Source organism: Spermophilus citellus (assembly GCF_964194105.1).
Source record: "Spermophilus citellus genome assembly, chromosome: 5".
Classification (NCBI taxonomy): domain Eukaryota; kingdom Metazoa; phylum Chordata; class Mammalia; order Rodentia; family Sciuridae; genus Spermophilus; species Spermophilus citellus.
In genome coordinates, this window is record NC_138186.1 from 174,063,301 (window position 1) to 174,089,133 (window position 25,833).

A 25,833-nucleotide genomic window follows, 5' to 3' on the forward strand; every position below is an offset into this window, starting at 1 on the left:
AGGCGCAGTGCTTGGTGCCCCACAGGTCCAGAGCGTGGCGCGGCCAGCCGTGAGGGCTGCGGCTGTCTCCTCAGCCTCCCGGGGAGCACCGAGGGAGTCACCCAGACACAGTCTTGAAAGCCACCTGTGCCTGGTGTCCTTCCTGGGGTGAGCACGTCCACACCGAGGCACGCCCGTGTGCAAGCATAGGCTCACACAGGCACGCACGCTTGCCTGCCACACACATGTGACAGCTGCGTCCCGCGGTGTCTCCAGCATCCTCGAGACGCAGTAGCTCCTCCAGAGGGAACGTCACGGCGCCTTGGGGAAACAAGGACAGCATCCCTCCAGAAATCCAGCAGGCGCTCAGTGTGCCCTCTGAGCTGCAGGGCCAGCGCCTCTGGTCACGCTCACGGTGTCCCGGGCAGCCGGGGCTCTCAGGACCCCAGAGAGCACCCCGTGGACCTCTGCTGGAGCTCCCTGGCTCCCAGGGCGGCTGGAGCTGCCCACCTTCCCCCTGGCCCCCGGCCTTTCAGCACCACCCCCAGATGGTTCTTCCTTCTGTTTCAAATGGGAAAAGTCCTGCGTGCTCCTCAGTCAGGGGAGGAGAGGATGTTTGCAGAAGGAGAAATAAATCACTGAATGAAGAAACAAGTTTGTCTAAACAACTTGAGAGCAAGTAAGTGGCTCTAAGGTGAAATGGGAGTGTTTTATTGTTCTTCTCTCCCCTCCCCCATTGTCCCCTAGGATCAGCTTCACAGTGTGGCTTCCCTGCAGCCACAGGGTCCTTTCTGCAGAGTGACCACAGAAGAGAGCCCTCCTTGCAGAGTGTGGGCTGCACTCCCAGAGCCTCTGGGTCCTGCAGGACCAGCACTCACCACGCAGACTTCTCACCTCTGTCCATGTGGTACTCAGTCCAAACCCCACCCCTGTGGTGTCCCCTGGCTAAGGCACCAGTGTCCAGGCACATGGAGAGTGTGTCTTGCTGGAAGCCAAGTCCTCGAAACATCAGCTTGCATGAGTGTTGGCGTGTGGGGGAGACGGGCGCTGCATGGTGAGTGCGTCGGGCATTGCAAATGCTCCAAGCCTTACGGCAAAGGCAGCCTGGGAGTGACAGGGTCCCGCTATGGCTGCCAGAAAGGGCAGGTCTTTGAGGTGACCAGGCAGGCCAGGCTGCCAAGGGCTCTGCGTGGCCTCTATGGGAACCCTGGAAATGCTCACAGGCCACAGACTGCAGGCCACTCCACAGACCGCCGAGCCGCGGCAGCAGCAGAGACGGCAGCTGTGTCCCTTCTGGGAAGCTCTGGCTTCCAGGGACACCTCGTCCTGGGAGGACAGACACTGAGCATTCGCCCTGAGCTGGGCTTCGAGGCCCCGGGGCTGTGGAAGAGAGGTGGTCAGAGCCTGGTGTGTGCACACGTGGGAACGCACTGTGTGGGCAAGATCCCCCAGCTCCGGGCCTCGCCAAGCACGCACGGACACTTTTTGTTTCTCAGGTAAGATGTGCATTCAGCTTCCTTCCAGGACTCCCCAGTCCAGTCCCAATCACTCCTGCTCTGTTCCTAGGCTTCCCAGTCTCCTGCATCTCACGGAGGCCCGAGCCTTGCCTCCAAGTTCTGCACCCACATCCACCGCCCACAACTGGGGTGCAGGCCAGCACTCAGCCCAGGTCCTGCTGCCGAGGGCCTCTCCCACAGCCCCATCTCTCACTGCCAGACTCACCCCAAAGTTCTCATGGTCTCTGTCTTGCTCTCTGTCCCTCCTTGATGGACTCCACCAGGGCACCCAGAAACCCCAGACCAGCCTGCGTCAGTGAGAGGGCCCCAGAAGCACTGCAGTCTCCTGTCCCCCTTAGACCTGGGGCAGAGCTGGGGCTGGTGTCCTGCCCAGCACGGGCCCTTAGGGGGTAGGTCCTGTTACCTAGAGCTGCAGGGCCCTCCACTGGGACCATGAGCCTGCCCTTCAACCTGAGTGTCACAGGCCCCTGTAACCCAGTGACATCTGTCACTTTATGGGAGACAAAACCTCAGTGCTCCTTATTGGGGATTTTCTCCCTTCCCCCCAGCAGAAACCCTGCTAATTCTTTATAAAAAAGGGAGAGAGATTGATTTATAGAAAACCTTCTTTATAATTTATTTCCTGTTTGATCTTTGAAGTATAAAAATGAGGCTCTAACTAAATGCAGGGTTTCAGTGGTGAAATTTTGATCATGTGAACAAATAAATAAATATTTACAATCTTTGCAAAACAAATATTTTCATTAACCTATATGAGAAGCTTGTTTTTTTAAAAAAGACATAAATAATTTACAAATCATATAGTACATTCTGGGTGTTCACATCCTCATCCCGCACCCTCTCGCCACCTGCCAGCCCCCAGAGGCCTGCACACACTCTGCTCAGCGTCACATTTAATGAAGTGCCCCAGCCCTCGAGGTTCTAGGAACTTAGGTCCACACAAGAAGAAGTGCAGCAGACAGAGCTGTCACCTTGGAGTAAGCAACGACATACCGCATCAACGTGAAGTGTGTTAGTGGAGACAGAGTGGGTTCCCCCATTAGACACATACAAGCAACCACATGGACAGACGGGAGGCCCTGCCCCGTGCCATCCAGCCAGAGAGCTCTCCACGCACCCTGGGGAGGAGTGAGCATGGCCAGTTCGTGCAGAGACCCTGCAGCTCAAAGCAAGGACGAAGCAGACATGTCCATTACTGTGTGGTGGATGGCTGCGTGTGTCTGGCAAGACCCCCTGCTGAATTTTCTTCAGAATCCAAATAAAAAAGTTCAGTGTACAGCAGGTAGGTAACAGCAAAAAATGTTGAATTGAAAGTCACTGGTAGCAGTATATACTAAGGTCCCCTTACCAGTTACGCAAGCTACCTGTTAACCCGGTGCCTTTCACATGGTGCCTTAACATGGCGCGGTAACAGTACAAAGCCTCAAATTTAGACAGCAGGTATTTGGCTGTAACTGTGTCTTTATATTATTATGTCCTTGTTACGTGTTTATTTCTTGAAATCATGCTACATACATGTTATTCGGAATGTTTGAAATAAGTTATTGGCAGCTGGAGTGCATTCTTTATTCACTTAATAAATATTAGCCAAACACTTACAGCTGAAACCTTAATGCAATGTGTTCCCAGAATTAGGTAAAAGCGACTTTCCCAGTTCCCAAAACCTAGAACATGAATCGGCACCACGTGCACTGGCTGGCTTGCCTGCTTGTCTCTTCCCCAGGAGCAGAGACCAGGCAGAGCCAAGCAGCAGCCCTGTGCAGACAGCAGCCCCAGTGACGCTGGCCAGGACACTCACCACACTGCCGCAGGACCAGCGGCTAAGCAGAGGCACTTGCTCTGCTGAACTTCCACCCCAGGGAGACTCTACCAGGCCCCAGACAGAGCCAGGGGAGGCCCACTGCTCAGAGGCAGTCCCTCTTGGTGTCCCACCAAGTGTGAGGTTGTCCACTGTGGGCTGGGGGGTACCTGTCGACTTTTGGAGCAGTTTTCCATAGGTGCTCGGCACCTTGCATCACTCGATGCTGGCCACAGCTGTGTGACAAGCATCTGCTGATCTCTGCCTCATGGGACTGCCCACACACCTACCTGACCCTCCTGATGGACCTCAGGGTTGGGTGTGTCAGTGGACAGCACTAACCCAAGAAACGTCAGCACTGGGCATGGTGGAGCAGGACTTTTCATGCTTAATTTATGTTAACGACCTGTGCACAGTAACCCTTCAGCTCCATATGCACATAAATACAGTAAGTACGTTTCCCACGTAAACGTCATTCTTAACAAACAAGAAAAGGCAATGAGTCTGCTCAAGATCCACTCTGTGGAGTCCCAACGGTCCTGCCGCTCCCCTGCACCGGGTCAGATGTCCGGCTCTGGGGTCCCTCAACGTTTGTCCTCTGGAGGCACGTGGACTTGGGGTCGATGCACAAGGTGAAGAACCAGCCAGTTAGGGTCGGAGAACAGGAAGTGCCGCTAAAGAGAGAGAAGCTGCAGGTGTCAGGATGGGCCGAGGTGTCTGGGGAACAGCATTCGCAGCTGTAGCTGGGAGTGGCCGTCTCGCCTAGCCATCTGAAAGAAAGCAAGAAGCAGAGTTAGGGTGACTGGGCTGGGAGGCGTTCTATTCCATTTTACCTATACCTCATATATTATTAATTTTAAGATGACATCAGTAGGATGGATGGATGGATGGATGGGTGGATGGGTGGGTGGGTGGGTGGGTGGATGGGTGGAAGATGAATGGATGAGTGGATGAGTGGATGGATGGGTGGATGGGTGGATGGATGGATGAATGGATGGATGGAAAGGTGGATGAATGGACGGATGGGTGGATGGGTAGATGGGTGAATGGATGAATAGATGGATGGGTGGATGGATGGATGGGTGGATGGGTGGATGAATGGATGAGTGAATGGGTGGATGGATGGATGGATGGGTGGGTGGGTGGGTGGGTGGAGGGATGGATGGGTGGTAGATGAAAGGATGAGTGGATGGATGGGTGGATGGGTGGATGGATGGTAGATGAATGGATGAGTGGATGGATGGGTGGATGGGTGGGTGGGTGGGTGGGTGGATGGGTGGAAGATGAATGGATGAGTGGATGGGTGGATGGATGGATGGTTGAGTGGATGGATGGGTAGATGGATGGATAGATGGATGGATGGATGGATGGATAGATGGATGGGTGGGTGGGTAAATGGGTGGATGAGTGAATGGGTGTATGGATGGATGGATGGATGGATGGAAACATAGGATGTCCTCATGTCACCCTAATATAAGGAAAAGAAAACTTTACCAGAAGCAAGCAGAGAAAGTAAGACTCTTGTCTTCCCTCCCTTTTGCTTTATATGAGATCTTCCATGCGCGAACTTTGAGAAGCATCTCGAGTCTCACTTACCTCATCTGTAAAGGCATGGAATTAGACTAGACCACAGTCGAGTTCCCTTCCAGTTTTATGGTATTTTAATACACTTGTAGGTGTATAACTAGGAAGAAACTCTCTTCCTTCCCTTCCTCTTCCTCCTTCCTTTCTTTATTCTTCCCTTCATTTCTTCACTTTTTAGCAAGGTCAATCATCTGAAATGCCTTTAGAGGCCCAGAAAGTGTGGCCGGCACAGCAAGCTGCAGGCTCTAGTTCGTGGGGTTGAGCCTTATGAATGATCAACAAGTGTCTGTCCTACAAATGCTTTCGAATTCAACTCAAAACCACAAGCAAACTACAACAACACCCCCACAGCCACGCTCCCCCATGAACCCTGCCTTGGGAATCCACGACCCCCGAGGCACAGCCTTGCATGGGTTAGCTGCTTGGGCGCGCGGCTTCTGTGACGGGAGTGTGGGACACCAGCCCCTGAGGGCGGACGCTGGTGTGCGCTCACCTCTGCATTCGTACTTGAGGTCCGAGAAGTAGACCATCTCTTGAGAGAACACAAACAGACCCAGCCGTCCGCCAGCATAGGTTTGGTCATAGATTGGTCCTGAATCCGCCATGACCTGTTTCCCCTCATGCACTAGGACTCTGAAAATAAGGTTGGGGTGGAAGAAGTTGAGCTCCGTGAAGCTCCCACCACGCTCAGTGTGCCACAGCCTCTGGTGTGCAGGGGCCTCTGCCTGAGGGGCACTTCCCCTTCCCTGGACGCCAGGTCCTGCCCTTGAGCGCAGCTCCATCTCTCACTCACACCGTGGGCGCACGGTCCTCTTTCCCCACCATGAGGGGCCATGAGGGCAGCGCCGGCCTTACTGTCCCTGCCCTGAGCAGCCTGACATGTGGCTGCTCTCCAGGAGGACCCAGCGTGATTGAGTGACGGGGCCCTCCGCAGGGCCACACGCCCCACCCACAGAAGCCTGGGCTCCTGGCTTCTGCAAAGAACCAGAGGATGAGCTCAGTGCTGCAGAGCTGGCCTGGCAATGCTGGGTCCTGGGCTCAGCGTAGCAAACAGATAGAGTCCAGCTGAATCTCGCCTACTAACGTCGCAAGACATTGTTTTAAACTGTTCACATCTCATTTTAGTCAAAATCTATTACAAATGCAACATGCAGTTGGGCCAAGGAAGGCACATCTGTTGCCTTGAGAGTTGTGAACAGTTTCACTCAAATTTATGTCTCAGTCCAGCCAGGCACGTGTCAGAGGTGACCCCCCACCAGGGGTCCAGGCTGGGGGAAGCGCGGCCTTTCCGGGCAGGGTCTCCTCAGTGGTGGCCCTGCCTCGGGTGTCCTTGAGGGGAAGACGTCCCCCTCTCCAAGGTACTTTAACAAGTTTCACTGTCTACTTCCCAACAGTTTTCTTTTAGATAAATGAAATATCACAGAGATACGTTATTTATTTAAAGAGGCCTTCTAACTTTGAGGACCCAGAGGACAGCATTTCCTGGATCGCCGTCTCTGGACGAGCCTGCCGTGTGCGGGGAGGTGGTCCTGTCAGAAGAGCAGGGGCCTTACCTCATGTAGCCTGTCTTGGGCCGGTGGGTTAGGTGCCACCGGTAGGCAGTGTAGTCTTTCCAGCCAATGTTTTTGGGGTCATGCCACAGGGTGCGAACCTGCGGGGAAGACATCACTCTTGAGCCCGCTGGGCGCCCTGAGCCTCCCCCCAGGAGTGACCCTGTGACTCTGTTCCTCCATCCCTGGCACTGTCTGCCACACAGACACCTGTACCTCACACAGCACTGCATGTGAGGCATGATACTGTGCCGAGGGCAACGTGGCTCAGTGGTCAGAACCCAGGCGCTGGCCCCACAGTCACGGACCTCCGCCTCAATTCAAGACTCAGGGCAAGACACCTCAGCTTGGAACTCAGTCCTCCCTGTCTCACAGACAGAGTGGACACCGGTTTAATTGGCAAGAGTAGTTCCAATCCAGTTTCTGGAAGCACCAGGCACTCAGTAGTGGTCACTAAAAGGACTGTCACTTAGTTAAGATTCACAAGAGGACACCGTGGGAAGGTGTGGGGACGCAGGCCGCGTCTGGGGAGCTGGCGCTGGCCGCTCACCTGCCCCTCCGTGTTTCCCGTGTGCCACAGAGCGTTGCGCAGGTGCTCGCCTGTGCCCGTGGTGGAGTTGACCACCTTGAGGGACACCCCAGAGTAGCCGTAGGCCCGGCTGGGCTGGTCCTCCCAGTAGGTCTGGGTGACCTGCTTCCACATCACCACGTAGAAGCGGCTGCTCGACTGGTAGCCGAAGACGAAGCCCGCGTAGTCGTCGTCCCTGTCCGTGTTGACGTAGAACGTGCCGCTGAAGTCCACGGACCCGAACTCGTCGAAGCCTGCACTCCAAAGGGACACGCGGGGATCCGTGGGAAGCACTGGGCAGCCCCCCCGCCCCCGCCAGGGCGTGGAGAGCTGCCTGGGAGGCCGGCAGACACTCCTTTCCCCCCAAGCGGGTTCGCAGCGCGAGGTCAATGAGGGGAATCTAAGAGATTGTTAGGGCAGTTTTCATGGAGAAGCTGGCGTGGCAGGGCCCACTCGGGCACCCCGACCCCTGTCCAGATGTGGGCAAGCTTGGGCCTCCTGTAGTGGCCATGCTGATGCCCGCCCGCATGACCCTGCAGGTCCCCTGTGGGTGCCTGGTGGCCTCTGCCGGGTCTCGGCTCACCTACAGCGATGCCGGGGTCTGAGTTAGCCGTCTGGACCAGCTCCTTTCCTTGGTGACGGATGACCCAGTTGGGGTCGATCTGGGTGGTCCCCTTGGGGTCCAAGGGGACCATCTGGAAGTTCCTGAAGTCTGTCTCGCTGACGGCGTAGTTTTCGGGACACACATCATCGATGTCAGGAATTTTGTCGTTGTCAAAATCATCTTTACAGATATCACCTCGCCCATCACCTGTTCGGAAGGAGCAAGCAGAGACAGGGGCACGGTGGGTGGCTCACCATTTCCTCCTGGGGGAGGGGACGGCTCAGGCCCTCTGGAGTCCAAGGCTGCGTCGGCAGGGACGTGTCTGAGATGTCCAGCTTGGACCTATGAGCAGTTCTGTGGGGCTTTTCCAGATTCCTGGGGTTCTGCACAGAGCTCCCCACCCGGCCGGCGCCCCTGCTCTCCCCTGCGCTGGGGCCAGGAGGCCTGGACGCCTTCCAGAGGGCCCCACGGAACCCGGCTCTTCAGTGGCTCCCTCGGCGGCCACTTCATCTACGGCAGAGCCCCCACAAATGTGCCTCTCCTAGGGGTGCGTGGGCTTCCTTTTGGGGGGAATTCTTGTCAAATTCTCAATGAGACCAGAAGGGTGGGGGCTGCATACCCCCTGAGTATGCAAAGGAGATGGACAGGGAGACTTCAAAGCTGCGCAGTCCGTGGCCTTGTGGGCCCAGCGTGGTCACCTCGCCCATCGCACTGCCGCTTGTTTTAGAAGGAGGGAAGGATGTCCAGCTGGAGGCCAGGCCTGGCCTCTGGCTGTCCTCTCAGGCCTCACGCCAGGGTCCAGCTCTGCTCAGAGTCGAATTTCCCTGTGAGCACCAGGCACGCTCCCGTGGAGGACGTTTTAAGACCTGAGAACACTCTGGTGCGTGTCACCTCCTCCGTCCAGCCCCTGGGTGAGGGCCCCAGTCGGAAAACCCACCTCCCACAGGGCAGCTGTGGAAGCCCCACTTCTGTGCTCCTGAATCCACCCAAAGCTTGGGGTTTCCGCTAAACCCCTGCTGCCGTCCCGGGAGGGTCCCCGGATGCCCTTCAGGCCTCAGGGAGTCTCCCGTTCGCTTCCTTCTGAGTGAGGCTCAACGCCCCAGGATCCTGCCTGTCCCTTGTAAGGACGTGCGTCTTCCCAAGGGCACTTGGGTCATCAGCTCTGCGCTCCCAGCTACTTGCTCCTATCCTCCCAACACCAGTGAGCACAGCGGTGCACCGTTTACTGTCCGGAGACTCCACTAGGGTGCCTTCCTGTCTGAGATCCTGGACAGCTGCAGACCACTTACTGACCGTGGCTGCTGGCAAACCGGGCCCACCTCCCACTTCACACCAAGTCCTCCTGGTGCCTCACACGCCACACACATTCCTTTCTGAGAGGCTGTCAAAGGACTGGGGGTACCAGATGCCCAGATCCCTCATCATCCCAATAGGCACTCATACCTGGCTCTGTCCTCTGTGGAGGACACAGCAAGAGGCCAAAGCCCCAAGGTGGGCTGGGAAGGCTGGGCCTCACCCCAGGGCCTCCTGTGGCAGAATCCTTGTGGTCCCTGGTGGGCGGGCCACAGGGACTGCCACACAGTTCTCTGCCTTGCACACGTGAGCCAGGGGCCTACCATTCGAGTCCCTTTCACCCACAGGCCAGGGGCCTACCATCCGGGTCCCACTGCACATGTGAACCAGGGGCCTATCATCCGGGTCCCCCTGCACACACAGGCCAGAGGAGGCAACCCTCTGAGTCCTCCTGCACTGGTGGGCAAGGAGCCTACCATGGGGGTCCCCCTCCCCCTGTGGGCCAGGAGCCTACCATCTGGGTCCCCCTGCACACACAGGCCAGAGGAGGCAACCCTGTGAGTCCCCCTGCACCAGTGGGCAAGGAGCCTACCATCCAGGTCCCCCTGCACATGTGGACCAGGGGCCTACCATCCGGGTCCCCCTGCACACGTGGGCCAGAGGTCTACCATCCAGGTCCTCCTACACCCCCAGGCCAGGGTCCTATCATCCGAGTCCCCCTGCACCCCCTGCACCCTTGGGCCTACCATCTGGGTCCCCCTGCACACGTGAGCCAGAGGTCTACCATTGGAGTCCTCCTGCACACACAGGCCAGAGGAGGGAACCCTGTGAGTCCCCGTGCACCAGTGTGCAAGGAGCGTACCATCCAGGTCTCCCCGCACATGTGGACCAGGGACCTACCATCCGGGTCCCCCTGCACACATGGGCCAGAGGTCTACCATCCAGGTCCCTCTGTAGCCTTGGCCAGGGACCTACCATCTGGGTCCCCCTGCACACGTGGGCTAGAGGTCTACCATCCAGGTCCTCCTGCACCCCCGGGCCAGGGGCCTACCATCCAGGTCCCCCTGCACCCCCTACACCCCTGGGCCTACCATCCGGGTCCCTCTGAACCCCCAGCAACCCTGGGCCTACCATCCGGGTCCCCCTGTACCCCCAGCACCCCTGGGCCTACCATCCAGGTCCCCCTGCACCCCCTGCACCCCTGGGCCTACCATGCAGGTCCCCGTGCACCCCCTGCACCCCTGGGCCTACCATCCAGGTCCCCCTGCACCCCCAGCACCCCTGGGCCTACCATCCGGGTCCCCCTGCACCCCCTGCACCCCTGGGCCTACCATCCAGGTCACCCTGCACCCCCTGCACCCCTGGGCCTACCATCCGGATACCCCTGCACCCCCTGCACCCTTGGGCCTACCATCTGGGTCCCCCTGCACACGTGAGCCAGAGGTCTACCATCTGGGTCCCCCTGCACACACAGGCCAGAGGAGGCAACCCTGTGAGTCCCCCTGCACCAGTGTGCAAGGAGCGTACCATCCAGGTCCTCCTGCACCCCCAGGCCAGGGGCCTACCATCCAGGTCCTCTGGCACCCCCAGGCCAGGGGCCTACCATCCGGGTCCCCCTGCACCCCCTGCACCCCTGGGCTTACCATCCGGGTCCCCCTGCACCTCCAGCTACCCTGGGCCTACCATCCGGGTCCCGCTGCACCTCCAGCACCCCTGGGCCTACCATCTGGGTCCCCGTGCACCCCCTGCACCCCAGGGCCTACCATCCGGGTCCCCCTGCACCCCCTGCACCCCTGGGCCTACAACCCGGGTCCCCCTGCACCCCCTGCACCCCTGGGCCTACCATCCAGGTCCCCGTGCACCCCCTGCACCCCTGGGCCTACCATCCGGGTCCCCCTGCACCCCCTGCACCCCTGGGCCTACCATCCGGGTCCCCCTGCACCCCCTGCACCCCTGGGCCTACCATCCGAGTCCCCCTGCACCCCCTGCACCCCTGGGCCTACCATCCGGGTCCCCGTGCACCCCCTGCACCCCTGGGCCTACCATCCGAGTCCTCCTGCACCCCCTGCACCCCTGGGCCTACCATCCGGGTCCCCCTGCACCCCCTGCACCCCTGGGCCTACCATCCGGGTCCCCCTGCACCCCCTGCACCCCTGGGCCTACCATCCGGGTCCCCCTGCACCCCCTGCACCCCTGGGACTACCATCAGGGTCCCCCTGCACCCCCTGCACCCCTGGGCCTACCATCCGGGTCCCCCTGCACCCCCTGCACCCCTGGGCCTACCATCCAGGTCCCCGTGCACCCCCTGCACCCCTGGGCCTACCATCCGAGTCCCCCTGCACCCCCTGCACCCCTGGGCCTACCATCCGAGTCCTCCTGCACCCCCTGCACCCCTGGGCCTACCATCCGAGTCCTCCTGCACCCCCTGCACCCCTGGGCCTACCATCCGGGTCCCCGTGCACCCCCTGCACCCCTGGGCCTACCATCCAGGTCCCCCTGCACCCCCTGCACCCCTGGGCCTACCATCCGAGTCCCCCTGCACCCCCTGCACCCCTGGGCCTACCATCCAGGTCCCCCTGCACCCCCTGCACTCCTGGGCCTACCAACCGAGTCCTCCTGCACCCCCTGCACTCCTGGGCCTACCATCCGAGTCCTCCTGCACCCCCTGCACCCCTGGGCCTACCATCCAGGTCCCCCTGCACCCCCTGCACCCCTGGGCCTACCATCCGGGTCCCCCTGCACCCCCTGCACCCCTGGGCCTACCATCCGGGTCCCCCTGCACCCCCTGCACCCCTGGGCCTACCATCCGGGTCCCCCTGCACCCCCTGCACCCCTGGGCCTACCATCCGAGTCCTCCTGCACCCCCTACACCCCTGGGCCTACCATCCGGGTCCCCCTGCACCCCCTGCACCCCTGGGCCTACCATCCGAGTCCTCCTGCACCCCCTGCACCCCTGGGCCTACCATCCAGGTCCCCCTGCACCCCCTGCACCCCTGGGCCTACCATCCGGGTCCCCCTGCACCCCCAGCACCCCTGGGCCTACCATCCGGGTCCCCCTGCACCCCCTGCACCCCTGGGCCTACCATCCGGGTCCCCCTGCACCCCCTGCACCCCTGGGCCTACCATCCAGGTCCCCCTGCACCCCCTGCACCCCTGGGCCTACCATCCGGGTCCCCCTGCACCCCCTGCACTCCTGGGCCTACCATCCGAGTCCTCCTGCACCCCCTGCACCCCTGGGCCTACCATCCAGGTCCTCCTGCACCCCCTGCACCCCTGGGCCTACCATCCAGGTCCCCCTGCACCCCTGCACCCCTGGGCCTACCATCCAGGTCCCCCTGCACCCCTGCACCCCTGGGCCTACCATCCAGGTCCCCCTGCACCCCTGCACCCCTGGGCCTACCATCCAGGTCCCCCTGCACCCCTGCACCCCTGGGCCTACCATCCGGGTCCCCCTGCACCCCTGCACCCCTGGGCCTACCATCCGGGTCCCCCTGCACCCCCTGCACCCCTGGGCCTACCATCCGGGTCCTCCTGCACCCCCTGCACCCCTGGGCCTACCATCCAGGTCCCCCTGCACCCCCTGCACCCCTGGGCCTACCATCCGAGTCCCCCTGCACCCCCTGCACCCCTGGGCCTACCATCCGAGTCCTCCTGCACCTCCAGCACCCCTGGGCCTACCATCCAGGTCCCCCTGCACCCCCTGCACTCCTGGGCCTACCATCCGAGTCCTCCTGCACCCCCTGCACCCCTGGGCCTACCATCCAGGTCCCCCTGCACCCCCTGCACCCCTGGGCCTACCACCCGGGTCCCCCTGCACCCCCTGCACCCCTGGGCCTACCACCCGGGTCCCCCTGCACCCCCTGCACCCCTGGGCCTACCATCCGAGTCCCCCTGCACCCCCTGCACCCCTGGGCCTACCATCCGAGTCCTCCTGCACCCCCTGCACCCCTGGGCCTACCATCCAGGTCCCCCTGCACCCCTGCACCCCTGGGTCTACCACCCGGGTCCCCCTGCACCCCTGCACCCCTGGGTCTACCATCCGGGTCCCCCTGCACCCCTGCACCCCTGGGCCTACCATCCGGGTCCCCCTGCACCCCTGCACCCCTGGGCCTACCATCCGAGTCCTCCTGCTGCGGGTTGAACACCAGCCGGCAGTTGTCCCTGTCATCGGGGACCCCGTCGTTGTCGTCGTCCGAGTCGCAGGCGTCCCCTTGGCCGTCGCTGTCGTGGTCAGCCTGGTTGGCGTTGGAGATGTAGGGGCAGTTGTCCTGGTTGTTCTGGTGGCCGTCGTCGTCGATGTCCTCATTGTTGTCACACTTGTCTCCCACCAGGTCATTGTCCACGTCCGTCTGCAGACAGGGCAGGGACACGCTGGTGAGTGTCTCGGGAGGAAGGGCAGGGGTCTGGGAAGTGAGAACTCTGGCAGGTGCCAGGTGCACAGAGGGAGGGGTCAGAGCCAGGAACCCGGGCCCTGGGCCTGCAGGGACGTGGTCACCTAAGGGACACTGTGTGTGCTCTCGGGAGAAAGCCCCCCACACAGCCAAGGCTGTCTCGCAGCATCTGCTGCCACGCACTCGGGGCTGTGTCCGTCTCCTGCGGAGGCCATCTGGACACGACGGCAAGACTCAGGCTTGTCGCAGGGCGTCCGCCACGCAGAGCCCCATCTCACTTCAGGGAGGAGAGGCCTGTGCTCTGTGGCCCATGGCCATGGGGACAGCACTGCAGCAGGGGCTCTTCCCAGTACGCTGCTGTGGGCTGGCACTGCTAATGGGAGCCAGGGCCCCCCCAGTCACCGCTCAGGCCCCACCCTGCGCAGTCACTCCTCACCTGGTCGGGGTTGTGCATCAGTGGACAGTTGTCACAGTGGTCCCCCACTCCATCCCCGTCCGTGTCTCTCTGGTCGGTGTTGTAGACGTAGGGACAGTTGTCCCGCTCGTTGAAGACATCTGTTGTCAAAGCAGAAAGCAGCTAGTGCACAGTCAGAGCAGCCCCTCCCTCAGCCACTCACGCGCCTTCACTCAGTGGCCTGCAAGGACTGGGAGGTGGGGAGGCCAGAGTCCACAGACTCCTGGGAGCCGGGCACAGCCCAGCGTGGACAGGCCTGCTGGAGCGAGCAGGTGAGGACAGGCTCCTCCAGCTGGTCCAGCGCCTGGCCCTGCTGCTGGACAGGCGCAGGGAACACTGAGTTCAGCATTGCCCCTCCTCCTGGCTCATCACCTGCCCTCCAGGTGCACAGGCAGGGCACCACCTGGCGGGGACAGGCAGGGACGGGCAGGGACCGCGGCTCTAGATGTGAGACGTGTTTCAGAGGTCTGAGGTGGACAGTGAGTCCTACTAGTACCAGAGTTTAATGAAAAGCCAAGAGCAGGGCCCGATCCTGCCAGATGACCAAGAAAGCACCAACACGCAGAGTCCGAGGCGCGGGGTGACCTGGGGGCCCTGGCCTGGCCCCCGCCAGTGGAGCAGGCCTGGGAGGTCCCCTAGGGTCAGGTCAACAGACTCCTAAGAGCACGTGGGCTTCAGAGCAGGTGGCAGATGCCAGTTCAGCTCGGGAAGTGGGGCTCTGCCTAAGCACACAAAGCCAAGGGGCACCTGAGTGCACACGGGTCCTGGGGCCAGGGGACGCAGAAACTGGCTGGAGAGTGACAGAGTGCACTTTGGGACATAGAGTGAATCAGAGGAGCTGAGGGTGGTTGCTGAGGGCAGGACGGAGACGGGTCGGAAGGGGCGCGAGATCTGCAGCCCACAGCACCAGGAGAGGGGCAGATAGAGCACTGCCACCCAAGAAAGGCCCAAGCAGGCCACCGGCCCAGGGCCGTGGGCTCCTACTCTGTGGGCAGGAGGGCTCAGAGCCAGGAGCCAGCCACAGCGTGTCTGAGGCCACACCATGCAGCTGCCCTGCTGTGCCCCTGGGAACCGGGGCCTGTGGGAGGAGCGGGCAGACGGACAAGCGGAGCATGGGGACAGGCTGTGGGATGAGGCGGGGAACTTCAACAGAGTGTGCGCTGGAGAAACTGGCAGGGGGCTAGGGTGCAGGGCTGCCAGGAGAGGGTCAGGGAAAGGGACACGACATCCCGCTTTCCCAACAGGTGGGAAACGCAAGGGCACCATGAGGGTGGGCCCAGAGAAAGAGCTGTGTGCTGCGGGGCCTTAGTTTCACGCGAGTGTGGAGGCAGCTGAGTGCAGAGGAAGCACGGGGTGTGCAGTGCCATCGCCCCAGCTTTGGTAGAGGACGGGTCCAGGGACCCACGGAGCCCAGTCCAGGGTGCTCAGCTCCTGTACAAGGATGTGGCATGTGCACATGACCTGTGCACACCCTGTACGCACACCCATGTGTTAATCACCTCAGGAGTTCTTATAGACCTACAAGGTCGATGTCACACCCTTTCAAATCTCGCTGCAGTGAGCGGAACCCTCAGATGTGCAAACCCTGCCCAGACCAACTCTAATGAACACTAACACGTGTCACTGAAATGAGTAGACAACTGACCATCGCCATCAATGTCCACAGAGCAGGCGTCCCCCTCGCCATTGCTGTCGGTGTCGATCTGTGCAGAGTTGTGCACGTAAGGGCAGTTATCGCAGCGGTCCCCGACTTCATCCTTGTCATAGTCGGACTGCCGGGGATTGAAGAGTAGGGGGCAATTGTCCTGCAACAGGAGGGAAAGGGTTAAGAAAGAGCACCACAGTGTGGGTCAGGCCCACATCAAAGGGCTGGCCTCCCAGGCGCACAGGAAGACAGAGCCAACCAAGCAAGGTGAAGTCGAAGGAACAAGCAGAGGGGGTGAGAGGGTGAGTGGGTGAGTGGGTAAGTGGGTGAGTGGATGAGTGAGTGGGTGAGCGGGTGAGCAGATGAGTGAGTGGGTGAGTGGGTGAGTGAGTGGATGAGTTAGTGGGTGAGTGAGTGGGTGAGTGGGTGGGTGAGTGGGTGAGTGGGTGAGTGGGTGAGTGGGTGAGTGAGTGAGTGGGAGAGTGAGTGGATGAGTGAGTGGGTAAGTGAGTGGGTGAGTGGGTGAGTGAGTGGATGAGTTAGTGGGTGAGTGAGTGGGTGAGTGGGTGGGTGAGTGGGTGAGTGGGTGAGTGAGTGGGTGAGTGAGTGAGTGGGAGAGTGAGTGAGTGGATGAGTGAGTGGGTAAGTGGGTAAGTGGGTGAGTGGGTAAGTGGGTGACTGGATGAGTGGGTGAGTGGGTGAGTGAGTAGATGAGTGAGTGAGTGGGTGAGTGGGTGAGTGGGTGAGTGGGTGGATGAGTTAGTGGGTGAGTGAGTAGATGAGTGAGTGGGTGAGTGGGTGGGTGAGTGGGTGAGTGGGTGGGTGAGTGGGTGAGTGGGTGGGTGAGTGGGTGAGGGGGTGAGTGGGTGAGTTAGTGAGTGGGTGAGTGAGTGGGTGAGTGGGTGAGTGGGTGAGTGAGTGAGTGGGTGAGTGGGTGAGTGGGTGAGTGGGTGAGTGGGTGGGTGAGTGGGTGAGTGAGTGGGTGAGTGAGTGGGTGAGTGGGTGAGTGAGTGGGTGAGTGGGTGAGTGGGTGAGTGAGTGAGTTGGTCAGTGGGTGAGTGGGTGAGTGAGTGGCTGAGTGAGTGAGTGAGTGAGTGGGTGAGTGGGTGAGTGGGTGAGTGGGTGGGTGAGTGGGTGAGTGAGTGGGTGAGTGGGTGAGTGAGTGGGTGAGCGGGTGAGTGAGTGGGTGAGTGGGTGAGTGGGTGAGTGGGTGACTGGATGAGTGGGTGAGTGGGTGAGTGAGTTGGTCAGTGGGTGAGTGGGTGAGTGAGTGGCTGAGTGAGTGAGTGGGTGAGTGGGTGAGTGGGTGAGTGGGTGGGTGAGTGGGTGAGTGAGTGGGTGAGTGGGTGAGTGAGCGGGTGAGCGAGTGGGTGAGTGGGTGGGTGAGTGGGTGAGTGGGTGAGTGAGTGGGTGAGTGAGTGGGTGAGTGGATGAGTGGGTGAGTGAGTGGGTGAGTGGGTGAGTGAGTGGGTGAGTGAGTGGGTGAGTGAGTGGGTGAGTGGGTGAGTGAGTGGGTGAGTGGGTGAGTGGGTGAGTGAGTGAGTTGGTCAGTGGGTGAGTGGGTGAGTGGGTGAGTGGGTGGGTGAGTGGGTGAGTGGGTGGGTGAGTGGGTGAGTGGGTGGGTGAGTGGGTGAGTGAGTGGGTGAGCGGGTGAGCGAGTGGTGAGTGGGTGGGTGAGTGGGTGAGTGGGTGAGTGAGTGGGTGGGTGAGTGGGTGAGGGGGTGAGTGGGTGAGTTGTTTAGTGAGTGAGTGAGTGAGTGGGTGAGTGGGTGAGCGGGTGAGTGAGTGGGTGAGTGGGTGAGTGGGTGAGTGGGTGAGTGTGTGAGTGGATGAGTGGGTAAGTGGGTGAGTGGATGAGTGGGTGGATGAGTTAGTGGGTGAGTGAGTGGGTGAGTGGGTGGGTGAGTGGGTGAGTGGGTGGGTGAGTGGGTGAGTGAGAGGGTGAGTTAGTGAGTGGGTGAGTGAGTGGGTGAGTGGGTGAGTGGGTGAGTGGGTGAGTGAGTGGGTGAGTGGGTGAGTGGGTGGGTGAGTGGGTGAGTGAGAGGGTGAGTTAGTGAGTGGGTGAGTGGGTGAGTGGGTGAGTGGGTGAGTGGGTGAGTGGGTGAGTGGGTGGGTGAGTGGGTGAGTGAGAGGGTGAGTTAGTGAGTGGGTGAGTGGGTGAGTGGGTGAGTGAGTGAGTGGGTGAGTGGGTGAGTGGGTGAGTGGGTGAGTGGGTGAGTGGGTGAGTGGGTGGATGAGTTAGTGGGTGAGTGGGTTGATGAGTTAGTGGGTGAGTTAGTGGGTGAGTGAGTGGGTGGGTGAGTGAGTGAGTGGGTGAGTGAGTGGGTGGGTGAGTGAGTTAGTGGGTGAGTGAGTGAGTGGGTGAGTGAGTGGGTGGGTGAGTGAGTGAGTGGGTGAGTGGGTGAGTGGGTGAGTGGGTGGATGAGTTAGTGGGTGAGTGGGTTGATGAGTTAGTGGGTGAGTTAGTGGGTGAGTGAGTGGGTGAGTAAGTGGGTGAGTGGGTGAGTGGGTAAGTGGGTGAGTGGGTGAGGGGGTGAGTGGGTGAGTGAGTGGGTGAGTGGGTGAGTGGGTGAGTGAGTGAGTGGGTGAGTGGGTGAGTGGGTGAGTGAGTGGGTGAGTGAGAGGGTGAGTTAGTGAGTGGGTGAGTGGGTGAGTGAGTGGGTGAGTTAGTGAGTGGGTGAGTGGGTGGGTGAGCAAGTCCAGGGTGTTTGGAAGTGAGGCGTGGAGAGCGCTGGACACGGCCTAGGTAATGAGTCTCCCTGGCACTGTGTTGCCTGTGTTGCAGCCTCTCAGGAGGCCAGGGAGCTCTCTCGCGGAAGGAGGCAGGTAGACGAGTTCACACAGCTGGGGGAGGCAGGAGCAAGGACACTCACTGCTGACCGTGCTGGCACCCGGTGCTTCTGTGGGTGAGTGGCTTTACCAGAGGCTTGGGAGTGGTCCCGTGGGGGGCATCGGATGTGGCGTGGGAAGGCCCGGTGCTCCTGCCCGCCCTGTCCCCTCCCTGCTGCAGTCCCCCGTGTGTGGTGCTCGCAGCTCAGCCCTCACCTTCTCGTCGCTCACGCCATCGTTGTCATCGTCCTCATCACAGGCATCACCCACTCCGTCCTTGTCAAAGTCCTCCTGTCCAGAGTTAGGCAGCTGGGGGCAGTTGTCCTGTGACAGGAAAGGGGTGATGACCGTGAGCTGCCTGCAGAGCCCTGACGCCACAGCAGCCAGGGTCAGGTGTCCCTCCTCAGCTGGGAGCGGAAGGGCCTCCCGCTGGGCCTGAGTGCGAGCTTTCCCGAGGAATCCCGTCACCAGCGCCAGGAGAGAGACCAGGGGAGCTGTGTTGAGCGGGGCCAGAGAAGTCACCTGACAAGGCAGAAGGCAGGGAGGGGGCGCTGCCCCTGGGGTGTCCCCTCCACCACCTCAGCCCAGAGGCAGGGCCCCCAGGCCTGCGTCCAGCCCTACAGCCAGCATCCAAGGAACCAGGCTCCCTGAGAGTGTGGCCCAGGGCTGAGGACTGAGCCCTCGAGGCCAGCTCCTCGCAGGAGGCGAGGACACCTGTGAGCAGGGACGTCGGGTCCCAGTTCCTCCAGGTGTGGTTCAAAGCCCAGCTGAGGTGCAGGCCCGGGGAGTCAGAGCCGGTGGGCACAGCCCTCTTGTCATGGCGATGCCTGTGTTGCAGAGGGCGGGGGCCGCTAATCCAGGGGGACCCTGTGTGCACAGCACTTGGGGCCCAGGGCAGAGCCAGAGCCTGGAACTGGGGGATAAGGTGACACGAGGATGTGGACCCCAGGGAAGACCCACCCCCACGGAGTGGTTATGGGAGCAGAAGGTGGTCTCTTAAGTCTAACTGCTAGTCCTTTGTCCTCAGGAGGGTCATGCAGAGGACAGGCGGATAGGCAGGCGGGAAGGAAGACAGACAGGAGAGGTGGTGTGCCTTCTTGAAGGGCCTTCTCCAGCAGGGCGGCTGGTGAGGACGGGGCAGGGCTGGGCAGGGGTACAGGTGGGAGTCGCCTTCGTGGGCTGGAAGCATTTGCAGTTTTGCTCCAGGGACCTCTGCCATCCTGGTGGCACCACGTCTGTGGGGTGATGGGGCGGGACGTTGGGGAAGCACCACGTTTGCTGCCCACATGTCCACCCACTCCCTGGGCTCTGGGGCAAGTGTCCCTCACAGGGAAGGCAGAAGACAGATCAAGTCCTGGGCTACCAGATGGCCCTGAGCACCGTCCCCACATCCCTGAGGGAGAGGCTGGGGTGGGCCGGGAAGCACGGGGAGAGTACTGTGAGGACAGGCCAAGTCCAGAGTGACCGGGCCACAGCCCAGCAGCACTGGAGCCCCCAGCTGAAGTGGGAGGGAGGGTCCTCCCTGGGCCTCTGGAGAGCTGCCTGCTCCCCACTGGGCTCAAGAACTGCGAGAGGACACCCCTGTTGTTTCCCAGTGCCCTGGGCGCCCCGGGACTGTGTCCACCCTGGGTGGACCCCAAGGGCCTGGCTTCTCCCCAGGCCCCGACTCGCTCCTGACCCTGCAGCACAGCTGGGTCTTTGTGGAGAACAATGTTGTGAGACCGTGGGGGCCACCTCATCTGGGGACACTCCTGCCCTGCACACCCCACCCAGGACCAGGTGTGGGCCTCGCCGTCTCCTCACCTCAGCTCCCCAGGTGTGGGGTGTGGGGTGTCTGCACACCTGTGCTGGGAGCACACGGCCCCAGGCCCAGCAGCCAGCCTGGAAGGCAGCCCCTGGCAATGGTCCCTGGGGTGCAAGGGACCCACCAAGAGGGCTCAGCTGGGCACAGCGCTCCTTCCACCAGGCCGATGGCAAGGCCAGCGGGACCCAGGTCCCCAGCCCCACAGGAGGTGCAGGCTGGAGCTGGCGCTAGGCAGCCTGGGCGCTTCCTCTCATTGTCCCACCCCCACCTCCGCACAGAACCGCACAGGGAGGCGCCGGAGCAGGGAGCCCACTGCGCGCAGGCCTCACCTTGACACAGTGGTAGGTGGCGTTGGTGGCACAGAGCAGGCTGCTGTTGGGCCAGCCGTCCAGGTCCGAGTCCTCCCCGCAGATGAGCCCGTCGCCCGCGTAGCCCGTCTGGCACTCGCACTTGAACATGGGGTCACTGAAGTGGCCCAGGTAGATGCAGTCTGCGTGCCTGTGGCAGTTGTGCGTCTTGTCCTTGCACGGGTTCTCCGGCTCGCACACCTGTGGGATGGAGGGTCTTGGGCTACCCACAAGCCCTCAGGGGAAGGCCATCATGGGCCGGGCAGCCCAGGGACAGGGGCCAGAGTGCGTCCAGAGTGCTGGTCTTCCTGCCGGGCAGCGGGGCCCTCAGCAGCAGCAGCACTTCTAGGCCCACCCCTGGCTCCCAGGTGCTGTCATGGGCTAAGGTCTCAAGTGTCCCCACACAGCTTGTGTGGGGACAGTCCCCAGCAGTGGCCCTGGAGTCTCTCCTGCGTGGCAAGGCCTGGAGCTGCGGGTCAGTCCCGGGCCTGCCTGCATCCCAGATCCTGGGTCCCCTGGCGTCCTGTCTCCTGGACTGTGCCTGCTATTCCCTCTAAGTGCTCTGCTACCACAACACCTCAGTGACATAGGGACACGGCACCCTGTGCCCACGGACCCTTCACGTCAGGTCTGCGCTCCCCTGTGCCGAGAGGGGCCCTGCGACCCAGCTTCTACAACAGCAGACGCCTCCTGGGCCCGGGGGATAACGGCGGGTGGGAAGGGCACCCAGCTCACCTGCTTCTCTGTCCTGGCTGCCTCCAGGCCGACCCCGAAGGGTTGGTTCCCCTTGTAGCGCGGGGGACAGGGCAGGCAGTGGAAGCCCGGCTCGCTGTTGACGCAGCGGGAGACTTTGTTGGTGGAGAAACAGATGTCCGCAACCACAGCGCACTGCGGAGACAAGCTCATGTGAGCCGCTGCTCCCCCTCTGCACCACGGGCACCTGCTGCCCACAGAGGGCACCCACCTCGTCCAGGTCCTCGCAGTGGGTGCCATTGCCCAGGAAGCCCACTGGACAGGAGCCGCAGGACCAGGAGCCGTCAGGGAAGCTGTTGCACTGGGCTCCAGGAAAGCAGGGATTGGACAAGCACCCATCTGTGTGGGGGGCAGAGAGGACTGAGGCCACGCCAGGAGGGCCAGGAGCTCACAGGGGACCGCAGACCCTCACCCACCAGTGCTGTGCTTTAGCTACCCTCGACCCTGCAGTAGCACTCTGCCCACCCAGGGCCAGCTCCCTGACACTCCTGCCCTCCACCCACCCAGGGCCAGCTCCCTGACACTCCTGCCCTCCACCCACCCAGGGCCAGCTCCCTGACACTCCTGCCCTCCACCCACCCAGGGCCAGCTCCCTGACACTCCTGCCCTCCACCCACCCAGGGCCAGCTCCCTGACACTCCTGCCCTCCACCCACCCAGGGGCCAGCTCCCTGACACTCCTGCCCTCCACCCACCCAGGGGCCAGCTCCCTGACACTCCTGCCCCTCCACCCACCCAGGGGCAGCTCCCTGACACTCCTGCCCCTCCACCCACCCAGGGGCAGCTCCCTGACACTCCTGCCCTCCACCCACCCAGGGGCCAGCTCCCTGACACTCCTGCCCTCCACCCACCCAGGGGCCAGCTCCCTGACACTCCTGCCCCTCCACCCACCCAGGGCCAGCTCCCTGACACTCCTGCCCTCCACCCACCCAGGGCCAGCTCCCTGACACTCCTGCCCTCCACCCACCCAGGGGCCAGCTCCCTGACACTCCTGCCCCTCCACCCACCCAGGGGCAGCTCCCTGACACTCCTGCCCCTCCACCCACCCAGGGCCAGCTCCCTGACACTCCTGCCCCTCCACCCACTCGGGGCCAGCTCCCTGACACTCCTGCCCCTCCACCCACCCAGGGGCCAGCTCCCTGACACTCCTGCCCTCCACCCACTCGGGGCCAGCTCCCTGACACTCCTGCCCTCCACCCACCCAGGGGCCAGCTCCCTGACACTCCTGCCCTCCACCCACTCGGGGCCAGCTCCCTGACACTCCTGCCCTCCACCCACCCAGGGGCCAGCTCCCTGACACTCCTGCCCTCCACCCACACAGGGGCCAGCTCCCTGACACTCCTGCCCTCCACCCACCCAGGGGCCAGCTCCCTGACACTCCTGCCCTCCACCCACCCAGGGGCCAGCTCCCTGACACTCCTGCCCTCCACCCACCCAGGGCCAGCTCCCTGACACTCCTGCCCTCCACCCACCCAGGGCCAGCTCCCTGACACTCCTGCCCTCCACCCACCCAGGGGCCAGCTCCCTGACACTCCTGCCCCTCCACCCACCCAGGGCCAGCTCCCTGACACTCCTGCCCTCCACCCACCCAGGGCCAGCTCCCTGACACTCCTGCCCCTCCACCCACCCAGGGGGCAGCTCCTCTTGTTGCACATCTGGTGCTCCTTCACGTCCCCCACGCAGTCCTTCCCTCCGTATTGGGGCTCAGGGCTGTTGCAGACCCGCGAGCGCTCGCGGATCCCTCCTGCACAAGTGACTGTGCAGGCCGACCATGGGGACCAGGGGCTCCAGCGGCCGTCGACTGTAGAGAGAGCCAGGAGAGGGGCTTAGTGAGAGGAGGGTCAGACAGTGTGGTCCCGGCTGACATGCGTGGGGCCGAGAGAGAGGCAGCAGCAATGCCCACATGGCTGAGGACTGTAGTAGGGGAAGAGGAGCAAGGAGGTGCTTGGTCCTTGGTGGCCACAACTCAGGAAGCAATGTGGACGGCAGAGGGTCTGGCGGTTGTGTTTTACCTCTCAGGGCCTCTCAACACCTCGACAGGCTGCAGCCTGGGCTCTCTACGAGGGGGGCCTCTGGGGTGGAGATGGCCTGGTCTCTGAGCAGTGGACATGGACTTTGTGCAGCATGCCCTGCTCCCAGAAGTCCCTGTGCCCTGAGCCATCGTGTTCCCTGAGCTGTGTCTCGCACAGACTCGCGCAAGGTCCTCCCCTGGCGCTCTGTCTGCACACCTGCTGCCTCCCAGGCCAGGCTCTCAGCTTTGGCTCACGTTCTGCTAAGTGCAGATTTAAGGTGACTCGACTGTGTCTGCAGGACACAGGTGCGGCCTGGCTAAGTCAGAGGGGGGACAAGCTGGGTCCTCAGGAGCTGGCTGGCTTTGGCCTCCGTGACCAGCTGGGTGGGATGGCCCCAGCCAGTAGGGGCCCAGTTTTAGCTCAGTCCTCACTCTGAGCTGCCTGTGCCACCCCGAGCCCCAGGACCCTGTGTCACCACTCACTTGGGCAGGGGTCACGCTGGCAGGCTTTGGTCTCCCGGCCACTGCCTTTGCAGTTCTTGCCGCCCATCTGGGGGACTGGGGAGTTGCACAGGCGGATGCGTGTGATGTTGCCGACCCCACAGGTGACAGAGCATGAAGACCAGGGTGACCAGTGGCTCCAGCCGCCGTTCTGTCGGACTAGCACACGGAAGCACAAAGAGACCAGTGTCTGGCTGTGTCCAGGGGCTGGGCCACCCCAGGGTTGCCTTCTGCTGCACATGCCCACGGACAGAGAGGCGAGGGTGGACAGCTGTCACCTTTGCCCCAGCTGTCATCTTTGCCAGAGACATCCCCGGGTGCGGGCAAGGGTGAGCCCCGTCCCTGGCGGGCCCTAGACGGGGCAGGCCAGGGTGCTGATACTCACTGCGGGTGTCACACTTGCCCAGGCTGCAAGCCCGCGTCTGGATGGAAGGGCCTAGGCAGGTGTTGCTGGTGACATCGCACGACCGGCCTCTCTGCTGGGTCCCAGAGCCACACGTGACAGAACACTCGGTCCACTCTGCCCATGGGGACCAGCCCTCCTCGCTGTCCATTGCTGGCCAAGAAAGATTGACACAGAGGTCAGGCCCTGCCTCTGGGAGAGGCCCGGGTCAGAACTGGCAGCTCAGCACTGCCTGGTTCCTGCTCAGGAGACTTGGGCACCTCCCAGGCACAGGCTTCCTAACCGGGTGGCCCCTGTGGTGGTGGCAGGCCCCAGAGAAGACCGGGCAGCCATCACCCAGGAAGATCCCAGTGGCCTTCCCAGGGAAGAAGGACGTGGACGTGGGGTCTGCTGCTGTCCTGCAGGAGAGCGTGCGCTGGGCGTGCAGGGAAGGCGGCTCGGGGCTGAGAGCAGCTCGCAGGGGCTCTGCCAGCCGCCGCCTCACCAGAGCCTGAGGACGGCCCCCCTGCTCTCCACCTGGCTGATGGAGCCAAGGTGACCAGCCTCACTGCTGGTTGGAATCACAGCCCACAGCACCCACTGGACTGGAGACATCAAGGAAAAGACAACTTCCGGCCAGAGGGAGAGGGCGACTTCACCAGGGAGCTTTCCAGCAGCGCTGTGGCGGGGCGCAGGATGGCCCAGGAGGCCAGCCCTCCTCCTGTCCACTTGCTCCCTGTGCCCTAAACGCCTCCCTCCAACGGCCTGAGGTGGCTGTCCCAGGGTCTGCCCTGGCGCCCAGCAGTCCGTCTGCCACCTGCAGGCCCATGGTCTTTCGAGCCAAGCTGACCTGCTGTGCCAGGGACGGTGTCTGCTCCCGACACCGAGTCTGAGACTGGAATTCCATTTTGCTGGGAATCAGAGCAGCAGAGTCTGGCTCCTGCCAGCCCAGTTCTCTGCTCAGATCCAGAGGTCAGGGGTACCGAGGACGGCCCCAGGACCACCAGAGGGGAGGGTCCTCCCAGCCGTGCTGGGCCAGGCCCAGCAGAGCCCTCTCAGTCTGAGTGTCCCTGGAGGCAGGACAAGGGGAGGAGAAGGACAGCCTGGAGGGAGAAGGCACTGGACACAGCTCCCCAGGGCCACAGGGCGGCACACCCAGGCCCCGGCCTCGGCCTCAGAGCCAGCCTGAGGGGGTGCAGTGCCAGGTGACCAGGACTCCTGGGAGCAAGTGTGCTGGGCAGCAGGCTCCACCCAAGGGACAGGAGGAGGGTGAGACCTGGCACCCAGGGAAGGAGAGCACACCCCAGGCTAGACCCCAGCCACGGAGGACAGCGTCCTCAGAGGGAGGCATCATGTCCAGCCCAGAGGGAAGAGCGGGCTCTGCACCTGTGCAGGATGAAAGCCGCGAGCTCCAGCCGAGCTGGGTCTTGGGCCAGGGGCAGTGTCCCCAGGCACCCAGGTGGCCTGGCTGGGAGCCACTGCAGGGTGAGCTCTGGGGTCAGGACTGGGGAGTGGGCTGCAGGGTAGCCAGCGTGGAACAAGCAGATACAGGGGACGCTCTAGTGCCATCCCAGTCCTCTGCACAGTGGGCTGGACCCAGGGAGGCCAGCATCTCCGTCCCCATCACTGGGAACATTCTATGGCTTAGAGAGTGTCACTGGTGATAGCCTCGGGGTTCTGTGTGTCTGTCTCCCTGCTGTTCCAGAGGTGTCTCTCCGGTGACCAACCATGATCCTTCACGGTCTCCACCTAGTGTGGGCACTGGCCAGAGCCTGGTGTTTACACAGGGCCTCGATCTGGCCCAGAGCCGGGTCTGTGGACATG

General features: G+C 62.1%; 1 protein-coding gene across 2 annotated transcripts in view; it reads right to left on the reverse strand.

Annotated features, from left to right (window-relative positions):
* Positions 1-2,104: 2,104 nt before the first annotated feature.
* The window catches only part of THBS2 (thrombospondin 2), a 36,737-nt gene continuing 13,008 nt past the window's right edge, over positions 2,105-25,833 (reverse strand). Inside the window, exons 8-22 of one of the 2 annotated variants that reach the window (XM_081293802.1) lie at positions 24,013-24,183; positions 23,610-23,786; positions 22,743-22,916; positions 21,328-21,455; positions 21,099-21,251; positions 20,346-20,564; positions 18,429-18,536; positions 15,384-15,543; positions 13,721-13,839; positions 13,008-13,242; positions 7,580-7,807; positions 6,979-7,250; positions 6,432-6,529; positions 5,372-5,511; positions 2,105-4,064 (exon numbers count right to left, since the gene is read on the reverse strand). In XM_081293802.1, coding sequence (XP_081149928.1) covers positions 4,057-4,064; positions 5,372-5,511; positions 6,432-6,529; positions 6,979-7,250; positions 7,580-7,807; positions 13,008-13,242; positions 13,721-13,839; positions 15,384-15,543; positions 18,429-18,536; positions 20,346-20,564; positions 21,099-21,251; positions 21,328-21,455; positions 22,743-22,916; positions 23,610-23,786; positions 24,013-24,183 — 2,390 coding nt within the window. In that variant the 3' untranslated portion in view covers positions 2,105-4,056. Of the gene's footprint in view, positions 4,065-4,781; positions 4,896-5,371; positions 5,512-6,431; positions 6,530-6,978; positions 7,251-7,579; positions 7,808-13,007; positions 13,243-13,720; positions 13,840-15,383; positions 15,544-18,428; positions 18,537-20,345; positions 20,565-21,098; positions 21,252-21,327; positions 21,456-22,742; positions 22,917-23,609; positions 23,787-24,012; positions 24,184-25,833 lie in introns of those variants that run through there. The other variant, XM_081293801.1, reaches the window with a different exon arrangement.